The sequence below is a fragment of the Trichoplax adhaerens genome, genomic scaffold (genome assembly GCF_000150275.1).
Source record: "Trichoplax adhaerens TRIADscaffold_16 genomic scaffold, whole genome shotgun sequence".
NCBI classification, from domain to species: Eukaryota; Metazoa; Placozoa; class Uniplacotomia; order Trichoplacea; family Trichoplacidae; genus Trichoplax; species Trichoplax adhaerens.
In genome coordinates this window covers 406,465-426,404 of record NW_002060958.1, presented here as the reverse complement: position 1 = coordinate 426,404, position 19,940 = coordinate 406,465, and the positions used below count along the sequence as shown (strand labels likewise).

Sequence of the window (19,940 nt, the reverse complement as noted above, 5' to 3'; positions counted from 1 at the left end):
TTTTCTTAATTCACGCTTAGGTATACTACAATCGGATCTATACCTGTCCATATCTTGAATCCCTTACCTTTGCAAGAATTAGGGTATGCTATTTGCTATAATAGCGACCCTAGCTATCATTATAAACCTATCATCATAAGCTTACAATATCTCTTATTTACAATCGTATCTGTTGCTGCTGGAATATTGTCATATTTTATACAATCATTACCTTTAATGTTTATGATTTATCCCAGAATTAAAGGACTAAATATACACTCAAAAACTATACATTTAATTCTAAGAGTGGCTGTTCCCTTTTCAATTGCTACAATAATAATTATCATTGCTCATTTAAAATTATTCTGGAGTGATGCTAGTCGTAAAGTCAAAGCAAACCAACATCGGTATCTTACACGAATCAGCTATCAACAATCGTATTTTCTAATCGCTAATTATCTTAAAGCTGCGCTATACCACTTGAGATTACGTAATCTTACCGGATTTATTCTTAATTGTTTATCGCTAGCAGGAATTTTGCCTTTTTTCCTTGCTATTCGAATTAGTATTTTTCGTGTGATATTTTTTATATCGGAAAGATTAACACTAAACCTGAAAGAAGCTTATCTATCAAATAATCCAAAATGGCGATTTATTAATCCTGCCATATCCGTTTGTATTTCATCATTGTGTTTTTGCCATATAGGTGTTAACATTATGCTACTATTTATGGGAATTCAACTTGTATTTAGAATTATTATATCTATTATTGCTTTTGTAGTTGCCTATTCAGCATACTTTTCTCCGATAATTGTTATGGGAATTCCATTTATGCATTACTTAATACAGATTCTCAATGTTTATAACAAAAATTGTAGTAGAATACCAACAAAGATAATGCAATTAAGAGATGTAGTCGAAGATAGAATGAATTCAATATTAAATGCTGAGAAAGCTGTTTTAGAAGTGTTTATAATCAATGATTACGATGAGATCAGAATTGATGTACCAGAAATGCTGAAAGATCCGCAAGTAAAGAAAAAACTAGAAATTTATGCTATATGGATATTAAATCAACCTCATCATCAAATCATTGATGGAATATCCAAAATTGTTATACAATATGAAATCAAGATTATGGATGATGATCGAAAGCAAACAACAGTAAGCCTACTGCAATGTACAAGTGGCTGTAAAAGCTGTCCATTCTTACGAGAATTCGAAGGAGTAAAGTATTGTATCGAAACCTATCTAAATAGCAATAGCTGTCAAGATTTTTTAAAGTATACAAAACAAGTTTACTTTATCCAAGATGATATCGCTCATTATGAACGTATATCAATTCCGTCAGAACTATATGAATATCTAAGATATTATATGCCATCAGTATCATTAAGCTTGTGGCAAATAATATCCAATATTATTCTTGTGTTGGGTATATTTTTCATCTTTATTTTGACAGTACTACTAGATTACAGAGTAGAATCGTATTCATCGTTAAATAGCGCAATCGCTAACACTCCGGTTATTTATGTAGTAATGCTTCTCTCGATCAATTATTTTAAAGTATCAGAAGTTGATGAAGAAACTGTTGATAGAATATTGATTGCTAATATTATTCAATATAGAAGAGGTTATCGATTCTTTTTCGAAAGAGGAGCTTATTTTCAGCCGATTCTTCAGTTCTTTAGAGTAACTTTTGGACGATACAACCAAATCAATACGACTGAAAGGCTATATACTAGTAAAACATTATCGAGTAATAATCAATCGTCAGAAAATGTTATCACGAATGGAAATCAATTTAATACAAGTATTGGCCCGGCGGGAATTGAAAATAACGAAAATGAATCTAGTCAAGCAAATCTATTTATAAAGAAAGGAGAAATTCAATTTAGACTTATTTTACAAGCAATCAAGAATGCTTTTACATGCAGTAATAACAGAAATGAAAATGGAATTGTAGAAAATGTAGAGATTAATACGGAAAGTGAACTTCTGATCGATAGATCAACTATGGATCCTATTGCATAGCAGATGAATTCATGTGTGTAGAATCTAGGCAAAAAAATTCACTCGATCATAAATCGAAAGACATGAGTAGTTGAAGTATAAAAGACTTTCGAGAACAACATTAACAAATTACAATTTCATCATCGTCTGTATATTGTGAACCCGACTATTGTATTAGGTTTAGAATTAAACGATATCCAGTAGCATCATTATGTTAAGAATTATGCAATTTTTGATTGCAATTTAAGTGAAATATTTAGTTAATTTCTATAATCATGCTCCAATTATGATAGCAAAACAAAATTTAAGACAGATTACGATTATTATTGATTTGGTAATTTCGGGAATCTACAGTAGTATTTATCTTATTATATGTGATTGATTGCTAATTTAATTTAAAATACTTTAGAGTAATAAGATGATTGTTTGGTACTACAAACTGCTCTACGTAGCATACTGTATGAAAAAGTAGTACAGTTCAGTAGTAAAAATTAATGAAATGTAATGAAATAAGGAGATAAAAGTTAGGATATTCCTAAAATCTCCAGCAATCTCATTTTTTGAATAATTTGGTTGATTACAGTAGTAGTTTGGCCCTTCTATAATTCTTCTAAGTAATTATGTAAGTTTGTTGTTAACACTTAAAGTAAACTGGTATTTATATCTAAATATAACTTAAGTTGGAATTCAAAGTGTTCATTATAATAATTTCATATCCATTATATTGCAGCCAATTATAGCAGTAAAATGTGTTTAAAGTGTGCAAGTAAAATAGAATAAGCTTCACTGTATGACGTACAATAATCCATTCTATATCCAACAGCCTAACATACTATTTTTAATTATTTAATTTATATAAAAAAATTCTGTTAATACATATTAACAAAGTAATTATTGATGATGGGCGGTATAATGAAAGAAAATATAAAAACAGAACTACAGTTTCTTGTACAGGAATTGTAAGACAAGCCGAGATATAATAAAGTGAAGTTACAAGGACTATCTAGTGCAATCAGACTATCCCTAGGCTATCTAGATTATTAAAGAAATATTCACGATGTATATTCTATAAGTCACGGAATGATGTTCCTTCAGCGTAATCATATCTTACCAATTAAGTCATCAGATTATATCTAAATTTACTATCGTGCCATCTATTCATAATTCATGTTTCTAATTAAAGCCTCACAATATAAATCCCACAGTACTTCTACACTTGACATAATCTATTTATGTCTCTGCATTTTAATATAAATATCTCAATAGATTTTTTACATTAATTAAGTGGGTTACTTATCCTTTACTACGTAGTAACCGAATCAAATTATGTAAGATTGGTAATATTTTGGAAGACTTGCGATCCGTCATGATTGCAATAGATTATTGGAGTTAAATTAGCAGAGAAGTAGTTTATTGGAATTAATGCCGAAGAGAAAACCGAGTTAGGCTACAGTATGTACAACAACGTTACTGGTCAAATAACTATAGCAATGTAGAATAAGTAAAGCGTGCGAGCTTATCATGTAGCTAGCTGAACTAACTAACGAGATAGGTGCAAGATGATCGTTCTAGAATATAAGAAGTACAGCGGAAGGAATTATTCTTAAACACAAATGACTAATAAGAATACCTTACTTCTATATTAGAGTAGTTCTACGACGCAATCAAACTAAAGCAAAATCAGATTTCTGCAAAGTAAATTGTTGAAGAAATATCTTATTTTAACTTTCCTATACTACTCCTTATTCTAATTAACATTTAATATAGCTCTTGCAAATACAAGACCCCAAGCTACGTATGATTGTCATCCCCTACTTTGGGCCAGTCATCCGTCATTTACTGAGACGTGCCGGTGCCTCTTCTTGAGGTGCCATGCAGTCCCACTTAACCGTACGACTAATATCCCTAGCTTTATCCACTAATAATCCGCTACGCCTATAACACCTAATAGATTACCTCTAACACCGCAAATCTCCTATCTTATTTAACCCGGGGCTCAACGTAATTCAATTTTCCTACGTGTACTATGTGTTATATTAGGTCGTAGCTGATAGGCATATTAAATTCTGTTATTAGGCAATAAATTTGATTGATGACTTCAATGTACAGTAGAAGAGTATTTGACTATAATTTATCCAAGCTGATGGAATTGTTATTGTATAGGCTAAGTCGATTATCTAGTTTATTTAATTAGCCGATTTCCAATATTCTTATGAGAAGAAGTCATTGGAATTCTTCTTGGACAGATAGGCGCTATAAAGATTACTTTTAAAGTCATTAATACCGTGTTGACTATTTATGACACGTTGTAGACTTGCTCTATTTTAACATCTCAAATTTTGAGTTATCGCATTGCAAACTTAGGGTCAAGATCTCGTACACTAAAAGATCAAATAATATTATAAGGACGTGTAATTAGTGTATTCATGCAGTGTTTAGTATGTAATCTCATGTGATGATGAGTCGAAAAACGTCGAAATCGACCTTGACAATATCGTAAAGATACTGGATAGTTTTAGTGACTCTGATCAAGGTGATTTTTCGACATAATAGGAAATGTTCTTTATTGAAACATTTAAACGCCAACGATTTTGAGGTAACATCAGAATGTATAGTATATTATATAATTATCAGTAAAATTTTTGATCTTTTTCTATGAGGTATTAATAAAATCTTACTTACTCGCTTACAAATTTTGTCTAATTTTAAATGTGAGTAAGTGCCACAGCTTAACGACAGTTACCGTCAATTTACGAAATTAAACATTTTGCAAATTGACTGAAATTTTTAAAACAACCGCTTCTACAAACTGTTGTTGAAAGTTTATCAACGATTTGCAGGCTTGTTGAAGTATTACTAATAACCCTTGACATTGTAATTATATGATACAGTAGATTAGGTAGAATAAATCGCTTAAAAAATAGTGGCTAATGATGAAATACTCGGGTATGCACTCTACTGCTTGTACAATTTATACTAAGTATTTAAGGCCTTAATTGGTAGTCTTCAATTGTTGCCTATTAGCAGTATTAGGCCAATGGTGGACCGTGTCTTAATAAGATCGACAATAGCGGTACAGTTTCCGAATTTCATCGTGAATTTCGGTCATGCAATGTTGAGGATAAGTGTAATTACCTACGAAACAGTAGTATAAATGTCCAATCAATGCATTACGGTGATAATTAGATTGCAAAATTACACCGATAATGTAGCATTTATTGATATAGCTCTGGCTATTAGATACGGTAAAACGCAATAGCATAAGTTACAGAGTCTAATTTTTATAACACCTCTTTGTTTACTATGTCTGTTCATTCAATGAACTAAATTACGAGTGGTTGCTGTACTAGAGCCTTTTTTCGCCTTTTATCTACACTATATTGCAGAGGCTTCTCCTTATTAAACAATCTAAATCGAAATCTATCGAAGATTCTGCCCTATATTATTATTAAGGCTAAAGAAGACTAAATTTTGCGAAGGCTAAATACTAGAGCTTCAGTTTCACGAGAAATCGAGCAAAGAGTAATAAGTTTTGTCATCCTAGGATATTTACTTTCCATATTTAACTATCATTTACAATAAAAAATTACGGGGAAAGTGCTCCAAAAGTAATTACCTTGACAATGATAATGTCCAATATTATTTATTTTAAATGTATTTTATAGATTTTCCTAACTTATAGAATGTCCCAGGTAAAACATTAGCCTGAGGCAGTTAAAATTAATCGAGCACCTCTTTCCCTCGTCAACTACTTATATATGAGTAGTGCGGTATACATTTTCACATTAGTAGCTTTGGTCAAATAAGGCCGACATCGAGGTATTTTCGCTTTTATTGGCGTGTGCATGCTGACTAATTTTTTAATGGAATCATTTGTTATTTATACTTATTTTATTTCATTCACTTTTCACCGAATTTAACCTCTGTTAAAGATTTTACCATGTCCAAAGGAAGTCGAATAGAAAATTTGTAGCGGGTGAAAGAATCTTTGTACTCATTCATTTCTTACATCCAATTTATTCATATTAAAACTCTAAATAACCAGAACACGTCTACTGTATTTTGCGCTAAGTTTTATTTAGTATTATAAGCTTAAAATGGAAAGAAGGCAAAAGATCGTTCTATAAAACTTACTAGTAATTTTATCGGCATCATGATTAACACAAAAACTACTGGTTATCGATCTCTATCCTACTGCCTACCCTTAATAATCTATATCTTGCTAGTATTTCCACATTCTATCGCAACTTCACAACTCAATTTATCATCATGCTTGCTACAATGTCGACTCAGTATCAAGGAAGGACCACGGGCTCACGTCAATTTTACACAAATGCTTAAAACGGAATCAATACGAGCAATTTTCTTCGATCTGTACATAGGCAATAAAACTACTCATATTGGCACTCGCAGGACTATATTCTACGCATGGATTAAGAAAAATCTCGGGAAAGGTGTATTTACTTTGCCTAGCGATTACATTGCTTTAACATTTAGTCTTTACGCCGTTTTCATATCGAAATTGAAAATTTCTTTCCAAGAATCATCTCCCGGTTGTTATCATCGCTTCCATGATGATTATTGTAAGGGTTATATTACTTTTGCAGCCTTAACTGATTTTACTCGATTAAAGGAAAACTGTACTAACGACAGTTGTGGAACTATTTGCAGAAGAAATTATACTAAACATGATGGTTGGCTTGGCGATAAAATTGTCTTTTCATGCTGTCATAAAGATTTATTGACTGGAGATATTAATATTGATAAATGTTTGACAGAAGAGAGGGCTGATTGGTATGTCTCACTAATGCAGGCGGTTTCTACTATAATAAGTATCCACCTAGGCGGAATGGCTTTGAACAGATTCATCAATAAATACTTGGATCGTCAAATATTGTAAGTCAAATTTAGTGCAAACTATTAATCTGCAATTATATTAAATTACACTAGCATACTTCTATATAAGGTTAATTAAGCGAAATAATATTATTGCAACACTTTGTCATTGACTCTACAAAAGATTTAAATCATTTCTCGTATGAAATATAGTGAAGATAGATGTTCACGAGATTAGAATGATTGTAACGGTTATAGTATATGCTTCGTTTTTGGCAAATTCATCAATAATGACTAAGATAACAAATATCATGTCAAGTTCGGAGTAGATTATTGATTTTGCGTTATTTCATATTATACACTAGCATACATTCTGCCTACGGTAAATTAAGTAAAGACTTTTGATAATGTTTATACATTTTTTAAGGTATGCAATTTTTGGCGAGTAAGTTTACACCGATTGCAAATTAACTTTATTATTTAATGAATTTGCCAATTTATACAAGAATGTCATCATGATTTTAAGTCAATGAAGATTGTACATTTATCTTTAGTAAAGCATAGACTTAATCGTAACTGTTTCTGGAAATCATCTTTGTACGACTGGATGTACTATAATATAATTCTGTAAGGTAGCTATATACACAAAGTAAACTGTAACAGATACTACCTGTATCTGAAATTTTTAAACTTTAGTATACCGAAAGATCGCCTAGTAACCAGTATTTTATTTTACTACTTGTTCTAAAAAGTACGAGTACCATTCGTTTCTTGCATGAAAAATAATAAATGTAGACATTTTAAAAAGTTTAAATGATTATTACGGTGATCTTCTTCATTTTTAGTATACGTGCATAATAAAGTTTCAAGATCTATTGACTTAAATTTAATTCTCTTAATTCCTGCTTAGGTATACTACAATCGGATCTATACGTGTCCGCATATTGAATCCTTCACCATTGCAAGACTTAGGGTATACTATTCGCCATAAGAGTGAATCCAGCTATCGTTATAAGCCTATTGTCGATAGCTTAAAATATCTCTTACTTCCAATTGTATCTTTTGCTACTGCATCAGCATCATACCTCATACAAAAATTTCCTCTTATGTTCATGATTTTTCCTAAGACTCATCTTGAAATACCCTTTAACATAAAAAAATATGTACTAGCGGTAGGTGTCCCCTTAATAATTAGTACAGTAACCATTGTCGTCGCTCATTTAAAATTGTTTTGCTATGGTGCCAATCATAATATCCAAACAGAACATCATCGACATTTTACACGAACAAGCTATCGCCAATCATATTTACTAATGATAACTTATATTACAGACGCGATACATCACATAAGATTATTTAATCTTACTGGATTCATCCTTAATATTTTAGCGTTCACATTTGCTTTTCCATTTTTCCTTTTTGCACAAGTCAGTACTTTTCGTACTGCAGTCTTCCTGTCAGAAAGATTAACATTAAAACTAAGAAAAATTTATATGCCAAACAGCCGAAAGTGGCCCTTTATTAATCGTATACTATCTTTTTATCTTTCATTTTTATGTCATCTTTATTCGTTCATGCACCTAGCTCTGCTATGGATTAGCTTTCAAATTGTATTTAGGATTATTGTCTCCATTATAGCATTTGTGATTACATATTCAACATACTTTACTCTCGCTGTTGTGATTGGAATTCCATTTATACATTATATTGTAAATTTAATCAAAACTTATAATAAAAACTGTAGCATGATTCCAACAAGAATAATCAAGGTGAAAGATAAAGTTGAAGATGAAATGAATGCCCTGTTAAACGCTAAGAAAGGTGTTTTAGAAGTTTATTTAGCCAATGGTTACGATGAGATCAAAATTGATGTACCAGCAAAGTTGAAAGACCCAAAAGTCATGAAAAATTTGAAAAAGTACATCTCGTGGATATTAAATCAACCTCATCATCAGATTTTTGATGGAATATCTAAAATTGTTATACAATATGAAATCAAGACTGTCAACGATAATCAAAAGCAGACTACAGTAAGCTTATTACAATGTACAAATGGCTGTGAAAATTGCCCATATTCGCAAGGTTTCCAACAAGTAAAACATTGTATTGAAAATCATTTAAATATCAATAACTCACAAGATTTCATTAAATGGACAAAACAAGTCTACTTTATTCACGATGATATAGCTCATCATAAGCTCATATCAATTCCATCTGAGCTGTATCAATACCTAAGATATTATGTACCAATGATATCATCAAGTTTATGGCGATTAATATCTAGCATTATTCTTGCATCAGGTCTACTTTTCATATTTGTTCTGACAATATTACTAGATTACCGAACGCAATTATTTTCATCATTAAATTCTGCACTCGCACATGTACCGAATATTTACTTAGCAACTATTCTATCAATGAATTACTTAGTGGCAACAGAAATAGATGAAGAAACTATTGATAGAATACTGATTGCTAATATTATTCAATATAGACGAGGCTATCGATTATTTTTAGAAAGAGGTATTTATTTTCAGCCCATCCTTCAGTCGTTTAGAGCAACTTTTGAACATTACCATAGAAAAAATAAGACTATAAAATTTTATATACCTGAAGTAGATTCAAATAGTAATCGATCAGTAGGAAGCACAGTTAGTAGCGGAAATCAATCTGTTATCACAACAGAAGCTAATAGTGATATAACCCAATCAATTAACAGTCCGTCAACAGAAATAGCAACGGATAGTGCATTTCAATTAAATACTGGTCATTCAGCAGCTGAGATTCATAATGTCCAAACTATTGATGATGCCTATAAGGACGGTGTAGAAGAAGAAATTTCCATTCATGAAAATCAGTCTAATCAAGCAAATTCACTTATATATAAAGGAGAAATCCAATTTCGACTTATTTTTCAAGCAATTAAAAATATTTTTATACGTACTTCTAACTCAAGTGAAAATAGTGCAATTGCTGAACGCGTAGGAATTAAAGGAGAACGTGAGCCTCTGGTAGATAAATTTGCTACTGATCCTATTGCATAGCCATTAACTAATATGTAAAGAATTTTGATAAGAAATCTCATCATATTATAATCGCGAAAGATATTGAATCATTACACTCTAATGTAGTTGATAACATACTTTCTGGTAAGCTGCTATAGTGCTAAGATCTTGCCTACTGTAACTGCGATACATTGCGGAATTATAGAATATTACATCATTAGTACTTGCTGAATTATGACTATTCTTGATCTGCATATTTTACTATTACTGTGATTTGCACATCTTGTGATTGCAATCTAACTACTTAACATGATAATTGTATGATAATAATATTACATTCTACACTATATTCTGGGTAATGTATTTCATCTGTGTTCTATGATAATTTCTGTCGTTTGTTTTATAGTTTTGCTATGTAGTGAAATAATAATTAGGTCAGTGATTGTAGTGATTTTAGCCAATTGCAGTAGTTTTGTGTAGGCAATACAGCGATAGTATTTAGTGTAGAACTGTATATCTTAATAGAGTATGTGCTATATAAGGACGTAACTGATAGTAATATTAAGTCAAGTTATTAAGTAATATACTAATGTGATTGATGACTCCTATGTAGAGGAGCAATTGATGATAATTTATATAAGTTGTAAAGAAATGTTATCGTGGAGGCTAAGTCGATTATCCGGTTTATCTTAGCCATTTTCGACTGTTATTATGAGGCGAAGAAATTGGAATTCTCCTCCGACGGACGCCACACGGACGTTAATAAACTTAACTGTTATAAGTCAATTATACAGTTTTGACTATTTTGTGTCACATTGGGATTTGCTTGATTTTAACAACTCAGAATTTGGAGTTGATGGATTACGAACCTAGGGCTAAGAATCCGTACACTACGGTGATCTTGTATGAGTTATTAGTGCGATTGATTAATATCTGATTGATATCTGATCTTGAAAGGGCATTACCAAATATTTTTCCATACTAGTTACTTCTATTCATATTCGTGTAATAAATGCTAGTTTAGATATCCTTTCTAAATATTGAGTTCATATATTGCATTGCTTACAGAACTACTATTAATAATGGCATCAGTGCTTTAAACTGGCTCATTTTAATTAATACTAATTATGCCATAGTAGCTAAATACTAGATGAATATCAGATTGACATTTATACCTATAAAAGCACTATTACTAATATTTGGTAGTCGTATACTTTTATAAATCTTCCACAGTCTTATGAAAAGTAACAATAAATCTCTGAGGACGAAAACACGTATATCGTTTGCATATGGTTGAAAGGAGAAATTAGCTTAGCGCCAGCTTTGGCAAATGATCTTAAATTTACCTATGCTAAATGGAAGTTAGTTTAATGCTGAACTTATTAAAACACCAGCTTTGATTACGATTGGCAGTCGTCCATCTTTGATAAATTTGGCTATTATCTAATGTGTTGTAGCAACACAGCAAGTGCCTGCAACCGAATGTATCAGATGTGCATAGACCAAATGGGAGGTGATCTGAACACCAGCCATTGCAAATGAAAGTAAATTCGCATGCATCACCACTAAAAACTAATAAATCAAACTAATAAATCAAATAGGTAACATGAACTAGAGAAATGAGTAAAACAGCTACGGCTTATCCCGAAATTAAAAAGTACGGCAATCTTTCATAAACAAAAGATGAAATTCTTAAATACGGTATAGTGCGGTTTCTTTTCAATTTTTTCGCGATATTTTTTAAAAGAAACCCTTAACGCAGTTAGAAGTTATGCTATACTCGCATAGCAGGCTATATGATCGAAAATCAAGGTCGGTTATGTTGCTTATTTAAAATTACTAGCATGCGGTGTTATGAATCTTGTAAAATTAAGATATCAGTTAATTTACTGCCAAGAAGTTTAAAATGCCTATTACAATCAACTTCGATCATTACACTTCACCAGAAGATAATAATGGCTTTTATAAATAAAATATATTTCTCCGTAATATCGATTGACGTTTTTACCTTAAAGATCTCATTCTACTAGTTTTAGAGAATTTCAATCATAACAAATATTATTAGGTACCAATTATAATTTAAAATTATTGTTACTAATAAGATTCAATATGATGGGACGTTATCCCTTTGTTGTAAACTTTAACGTCACCTAAAACAGTATTTATTGACCACTGCAGGTATAGAAGCAGTACGGTAGTTAAAGGAAAATAACCCAAATACTGTAGATAGAATTTCAGTTTAAACTCGATTCAAATCATTTGTGTACGATTATTTCTAGCCAATTAGAGTTCTCACATTTTGTCCTTATAGTCGATAGCAGATAGGTATAACCATGACCGGAACAATATTTATTTTACCTGTCAAGGCATGCTGAAATGTCCCTTAATGCATTATGACGATTAAGAAATAATCGCAATCTACATCAAATGATAGCTGATCTCCTCCAAAATACAAGACTGCAGATAGCTTCAACAGTAACTATTTATGAATATCCTTTATTCTAGCTCTGTTTCTTCTCATCACAAGCAATCATGATTTATAACAAAATAAATCGATTTACTGGACCCTGCGTAATCCTTTCTTTGATTTGTCTATCATTGCATTTCGTTGATATTCAAGCGAATCTATCACCCTATGAAAACAATTGCCAACTTGTTATCCAAGATAAAGCGCAAACTTATATGCATTTAAATGAAATGATCCAATCTGATTCTGTTAGAGTGATTATATTCGACCTGTATATAGGACGTCAGAGAGTTCACCGATATCATAATAGCACTGTATTTTTTGGCTGGGTTAAGAAAAATGTAGGCGAAATTATTTTTACTTTGCCTAATGATTACGCTGCTATGAGTTTAAGCCTTTATGCAGTTTTTATGTCATCATTGAAGATATCTTTTAATGAATCGACAGTTGGCTGTTATGGCCACTTATCAGACTCTTACTCTAGAGATTATGCTATATTTACAGCATTGGCTGAACTGATTGAATTGAATAAAAGTTGTAGTGGCGAAGACTGCGGTACTATCTGTCGAAGAAATTTTACACAAAAGGATGCATTCTTTCATAATATCGATATATATTCCTGCTGTCAAAAGGATCCACGAAACGCTAAGATAAATATTCAAACATGTTTTATTAAGAAAAGATTTCTATGGTATATCCCTGTAGTAACGCTAGTCACAATTTTGTTAAGCATTTTATTAAGTGGGACAGCTGTTGATAGAATAATAAGTTGGTATCTACGAAGATTGGAAAGGTAAGCTAAATAGCAACCACAATATTAGTAGAAATAAAGGTTAAGTTCAAAACTTTGTTAATTGTATTCATTGGATAAGTTAATTTTCTTCTTAATTTGTTTAATAAAAAGTTAAGGTATAAGATAGCGAAATCTTAGCATACCTAACGAAATTACCTTGTTATGATATTAGTCTATGGTCTTACATAGGCTAAATATATTAATCTTATAAATTTAGAATAACGTAGCGCGGTTTGTATAAAGCCAATATTCGTTTAATGTAACACTAATTTATTTCTTCCTGTTTGGTGTTTTCTTATAATTTTATTTTAGAAATACTAAAATTGAATCTGTCTCTGTACGAATACTAAACGAATTTAGACTGCAAGATATGGGATATTTCTATCTATCAGAGAATAAACATAGAACTGGCTGGGCGCTTGTAAATTATGCATTCAAGTATTGCCTATTTGCTGTTATTACCTTTTCGATTGGATTTTTTTCATTTTTTATGCAAAAATTTTCAGCTCACTTTATTATCTTTCCAAACATGTATCAAGTTAGAATACCACGCTTTATAGAACAAGCATTTCTATATTTAGTCTACAGTTGTGGTATTTCTATATTTTTCATCATTTTGACTTACCTTAAACAATATTGTAGCCGTGAAGATTATTCCTATCGATATAGGCCTATATTTGAGGAACCACATCGACTTCGCTATATTTCACCAGACAGTTATCGAGAATTACACTTCCAAATCATGCATTATATCAATAGCACAATTTACCACATGCGGTCATTTCATGTCGTAGGCTTTACCATCAATTTCTTATCGCTTATATTATGCTTACCATTTTATATATTTGGAGGAATCGGTAATTTACGAAGTATTATGTTTATAGCAGAATTGTTCCATATGAGAATGAAAAAGGCATTACTTTCTGAAAAAATGTCAGCGCGATTTCTTAGCTATATCGTATCCACACTGATAGCCTTTATATCGCTGTTTTATTCGATTTCCACTATATTGACCATAAGGATGGGCCTTCAGCTTATAATTAGGATAATTATTACGGTTGTGACTTTTATGATTTCCTTTCCGGTCTATTTTAGCGTCGTTATAGTTACTGTAGTCCCCTACTTGTATTATATTGTATATACTTTTGACGCCTATTTTAGAAATGAGAAAATAATATCAAGGCGAATAATTCAATTGCAGGATAAAGTAAATCAAACTACTAAAGAAATACTGCGTGCTAAAGAAGGAAATCTACATGTATTTGTAACTATAACATACGATAATGTTCTAGTTGATTTACCTGAAATGCTGCAAGACAATCAGATACGACATAATATTACTAGGTATATTCTATGGATCCAAAAAAAGCCTAATCACCATATTTTAGATGGAATATGTAAAATTGTTTTTCGTTATGAAATACTGCCTGATAAGACTGTAGTAGTAACGCTGTCTCAATGTGTCAATGGCTGCCGTCGTTGTCCTTATACTCTTGGAATTGACATGCTGTTAACAACAATCGAACACCATCTACGGAATAGCGACCGTAACTATTTTAAAAGTCACTTATGTCCAATTTATTACTGTAAAGAAGACATTGCTAATACAGAGATTATTGCTATTCCTTCAGAATTACATCAATATCTATGTTATTATGCACCGCACATATCGATCAGTCTATGGCGCATGATAATCAATATTATTTTTGTAACTGGGATTTTTCTAACCTTTATTTTAACCAGTTTACTGAATTACAGAACTCGACCATTTTCATCATTAAGCTCTGCCATTGCTAGTTTGCCTTTTATTCTTTTAGCAGTGAATCTATCGCTTCAATATGTTAAAATACCAGCATTAAAGGAAGAGATTATGGATATGATATTAGTTGCTAATATAGTTCAATATCGAAGAGGTTATCGATTATTTTGTACTAAAGGAATACAATTTCAGCCTATCGTTCAGGCGTATAGGATGAGTCTGGCAAATAATTTTCCTGATAGTGTTGATAGCGGAACAATAGGAATGGAACTTTACCGTGATCAAGCAAATAGTCTATTCCTTAGTACATGCAAATTGAGATTAGGAAACATCTTTAGAAAAATCAAACAGTCATTTGGACATTGTGAAGGACAGGAGGAAGATTTTTCAATAAACAGTGAACGTGAATCGCTTTTACATCGCACATCATAATAGGACTGTAGCGATATCAGGTAATTATTATAGTAAGATGTGTTAAAAATAGAACTGTGATATGAAATAAAGCACTATGTGATGTAGAATAGTCGCTGCGCTAAATAAAGCAATTATAGATGACTGCTGATGACGTAGCGATATAATGTTGTGTTTTTAAATAATATACAAATGCAATCGATAATTCTTGAATAGTACCTAATTAATAAAGTAATTCTAGATGTTTACTGGTATGATAAAACGTTATTATGTTCTGTGTTTTAGTAATATACAAATGCTTTTAGTAATTCTTGTGTGATGCTTAATAAAATAATTGAAGAAGGTTGCTAGCAGTATCAAATATAGTAATGTTCTATTTTTGATGACGCAATACACCAATGCGATTCGTGGTTATTGAGTAGTGCATAACCTTATATATAAATAATTTAATAAAGCAATTTTAGGTGATTGCTAGTATCATGAAACGCTATCATTTTCTGCTTGCGGATAATATACAAATATAATTCATACTTCCTCAGCAGAGTATCAAAAAGGAGTATTGGATTGAGCAAATTGTATCGAATTTTTATTATAGAGTCTAATAAGTTGGTTATTCGGTTTATCTTAGCCGTTTTCACCATTTCTTAGAAGGGGAAGAAATTAGATTCTTCTTCGATAGCCTGACTCAAAATGAACTTTGCTTTTAAGATTAAAAGTAGCTCAGCCTATTTACTATCACACTAGAAATTTACCTGATTTAAAAACTCAAATTTCAAGATGGCGAATTCGGACTGTAAGAGATTTAAAAATTCGCTCTTTACAAGGACGTAACTGCTATAAAAAATTAATTAATATAAGCACTGTACAATGTACGATCTACTCCCTAAATTTTTATTGACCTACTGTAAGCATACAGGATCATTGTTAACTAGGCCCTATTACTAGGATTAAGTTCTAAGATTTAACTGACAATTAGTGTAAATGCGCAACTAAGCTTACCATGGCTGAAGAGGTACTCCGATTATAATTATTGTACGGTATCTTGGGTTTGATCGTACGCTAGTAAACTACCCTTACCTTAATACAAAGTCTGAGATAGTTTTAACTTGCGTTTATTACTGAATCTGGCTCTCCTATATATAATTAGTATTAATTACAATTAGATCTGACTGTTAAACTGATCTAAACTGAAAAAGCGCCATCACTGTGATTGCGTTCGTATTTTACTATACCTTCTTCTCTTAATATAATTAGTATAATACCAATTACAAGAATTATATTCGGTAATTTTAATCCAAATCCAAATTATACAGCCCTTACATCATCCTATACTAATATAGATTAACCTAATCATCGGTTAATTTATAAAGGAAAAATTCAATTTTGATCTGATTTCAGCACTATCCAAAAAGCTTTTTTAGATATTCTAAAAAGGAAGATGATGCAAAGACTACTACTTTAGATTATATTGCTTAACATACTATCACGACTCTGGTGATTATCCTTCTACTTTAATATCTATTCTAGTTAGGCTCTATCTATCCTCTGGAGACCTTCAGTAGCGGAAAGCTAGTTTATTTTATAACTTGTAAGTCAAAGTCAACACTCAATAGATAGTAGTACAAATAGTATTTTGATGAGAGGATCATTTAGATCCAAAAGGTATCAGTATTTTCCGCTATGATTTCGGGTGAAACTTCAGTTAACAATTTAGTATTCAGATCTTGTATAATATCATCTCAGTCACACAGTATACAGACACCAAAGATTACTCGATTTAATTTAGATACAACTTAGCGTAACTTATGGGACTAGGCGCTAATTAATAGATATCACGGCTAGAGTCATTAATTAATACCTCAGTATTTATCACTGCAAATTAATTAATTAATAATATCAGACGTAAAAAACAATATTATTTTCCGTAAATAGTAATAATATTCAACTATCAATAAAGGATTATAGTCTAACAAAGTCCTTATATATCAATCTCTTAAATTATGACATGGTTCACAGCGAGCTCATATCTAATTAACGCAATTGGTAACCTGCCTCGAAATACTTTTTTAGCCAGTATATCTGTCATCAAAGATATTTAATCTTAAAGGTACAAATAGTTATAGGTTGGAAGATCTTAATGCTGTAGAAGTTGAAAAAGATAAGTAATCCTCTATTAATAGCTATTATTAGCTATACCTTATTGCAATCCTTCTGTGTGATTGGCAATATTATTCGAAAACGAAAGGATAGTTAGACGAATTATATTAGCGCAACTTTTACTAAGAAAACATATTTAGTTTTACTTTCAGTGGTATAGTAATTTTTAATGCTCCTGGTACGTCAGGGAAATAATCATCGAGATTGTTAAATTCACTATATTAAGCTATATGCTGTTGATGTAACTTCATATAGGGACAATAAAATGTTCAATGGAAAAATTAAGAACTGTTCTTAAGCTTAAGTCTATAACTTTTGGCTATAGAAATCTGTGAAATCTTGTCAGCTAGACTTCATAACAAACTCTATTCCACTCTAAATCTTATTCATTGGTGCTATCGGAGAATTTTAAGGCTTCCCTAATAGAGGAACGAATAAAAATCGAATGCTATTACTTATCATCACTAACTATGGCTCATTGGTAACTATCATGACATGATTTACTATTTTGCTCGAAAATATATAACTAATTCGTAAAACGAAATAGCGCACTGTCAGAGAAAACATAATTAAGTCTATTTTTATGAATGACAGGATAAAGTTTGGGATGTAACAATGGGAGCAACATTCTCTTTAACGGTTTAAATAGAAAACTATCATTTTCACAGAAGATTTATAATTTATTGTTGTCTAATTTAAGCGCACAATTGGATTGCTGCATTCGCGTTCTTGACGCCTGTAAATTTCAAATTTTATCTAGTCAAATTCATCCTTTAAATTTCTGCTTAGATACTACGCTGAATGTCATGGAGGTTATCGATTGTTTTGTACAAGAGAATTATAATTTCAACCTGTAGTTCAAGCGTTTAGGATGATATTAGGAAATTGTAATCCTTATTCAACTTATGCAACCCTTATGTCCGATGTTAATACAGAACAGAATCATCGATTACTCGATAAAGGCGAAATTCAATTTGGATATACTTCTAGCATCATCTATATAACTTTAAGAAATTCTAAAGAACAAAGCGATGACGTAATAGTTAACAGTAGTTCTAATTCGATTGCTTAATATACGGAGTTGGTAATCTGTCTTTGAACCGACCTTGTATGGAGCATAACTGTCATCAAAGATATATTCATTTTAAAGGTATAAATAATGGTGCTTGTAGACTGTAGAGTGCTCAATACAGCATAAGTTGAAGTACGCGTTTTACGAACTTTTCTATTGATAAGACTTATTAGCTATACTATATCTATTATAATCTCTCTGTGTGATTGACGATATTATCCGAAAATGAAAAACTATATTTGTGCATCTTTTACTGAGAAAAGTATACAGTACTTACTTTCGTTTCTAATGGCAAGGTAAATTTTTATTATTCCTAGTGCGTAATGGCAATCGCCGTCAAGATTGTTAAATTCGCTAAGTTTAGTTATATGTGGTTCACGGAAGTTCATACGGTGACAATAAATTACTCAATGAGCTCGGTGACAATTATTCTGATCCTTGAAATTATAATCTGTAGTTGTAGAAATTTGTAAATATTATTAGCGAGACTCCGTAATAATCTCTTCTTTACTCCGAATGTTTTATTGTCAGTATAGTTCTATCGTTTAATTTTAAGAAGCAGATCAAATATAGCAATAAACACAAATCCAATTCTATTACTCAACATTATCGACTATAGCTCATTGGTTACTATAGTAAAATATAATTGCGTCTACTTTTATGTCTACTGGATAAAACTAGGATAAATTACGGCAAATAACAATGTAATTTAAGATTCAACTAGAAAACTATCAATTCCTCGTAAATCTATAATTAAGGAACAATAATGCAATTCACATCTTATTATCGTTCGATTTAACACTACTAGTTAATTGTCATATTTACGTTTTCGACGCCTATAAATGTTGTCTAGTCTTATTTATTCGTTTATTTACGTAAGTCGTACTTGGTAACTTTATAATTAGTACCGTCTAAGTGATCGTAGAGTTCCATTTGCCTCCTGGTTTCAGAGCTATCCTAGACTTTCTTGTCAAAGCAGTAAATGGTTAAAATCATTTTTCTACAGAAACTATCAGCGTGTTTTAAATTATCTATACATATATAAAATAGATAGTATTTATCTGAATTAATGGCATTCTACTTATCCTGTTCGAACTAGGGCTATCAATGAGGTTATAATTAGCTTTGTAAAATATATTATCGTTATCATTTATCAAAGCATTTGGCGAAATTCAACACGATATCGATTATCTATAAGAAACACTAGTAGAAGTCTTACTAATTATACAGGACAAGAATTAAAATAAATATTTGTTGCCTTTCTTATAATAAGTCTACATTTTAATCCGTAGTTTACGATTGCTTTTTTAAGCATAATCGACATTCTACGTTTAATAGTGTTTTATTTCAGATACTAAAATACTTTCAAAACACACTATCGTACTACTTTAGCTGGCTGAAATCATTATACTTCTTTTGTCACATACTCAAATTATAGCAAAATCGAA

General features: G+C 31.2%; 2 protein-coding genes across 2 annotated transcripts; both read left to right on the top strand.

Annotated features, from left to right (window-relative positions):
- Window positions 1-6,145: 6,145 nt before the first annotated feature.
- Window positions 6,146-9,872, top strand: TRIADDRAFT_60554 (uncharacterized protein; the record flags this gene model as incomplete). Its single annotated transcript, XM_002116569.1, has 3 exons — window positions 6,146-6,888; window positions 7,739-7,801; window positions 8,573-9,872. The coding sequence occupies 3 exons, from the start codon at window positions 6,146-6,148 to the stop codon at window positions 9,870-9,872; spliced, it is 2,106 nt and encodes a 701-aa protein (XP_002116605.1).
- A 2,493-nt stretch (window positions 9,873-12,365) lies between these two features.
- On the top strand, window positions 12,366-15,284 carry TRIADDRAFT_60553 (uncharacterized protein; the record flags this gene model as incomplete). Its single annotated transcript, XM_002116568.1, has 2 exons — window positions 12,366-13,093; window positions 13,406-15,284. 2 exons carry the CDS (start codon window positions 12,366-12,368, stop codon window positions 15,282-15,284), a joined length of 2,607 nt encoding a protein of 868 aa, XP_002116604.1.
- Between the last annotated feature and the right edge of the window lie 4,656 nt (window positions 15,285-19,940).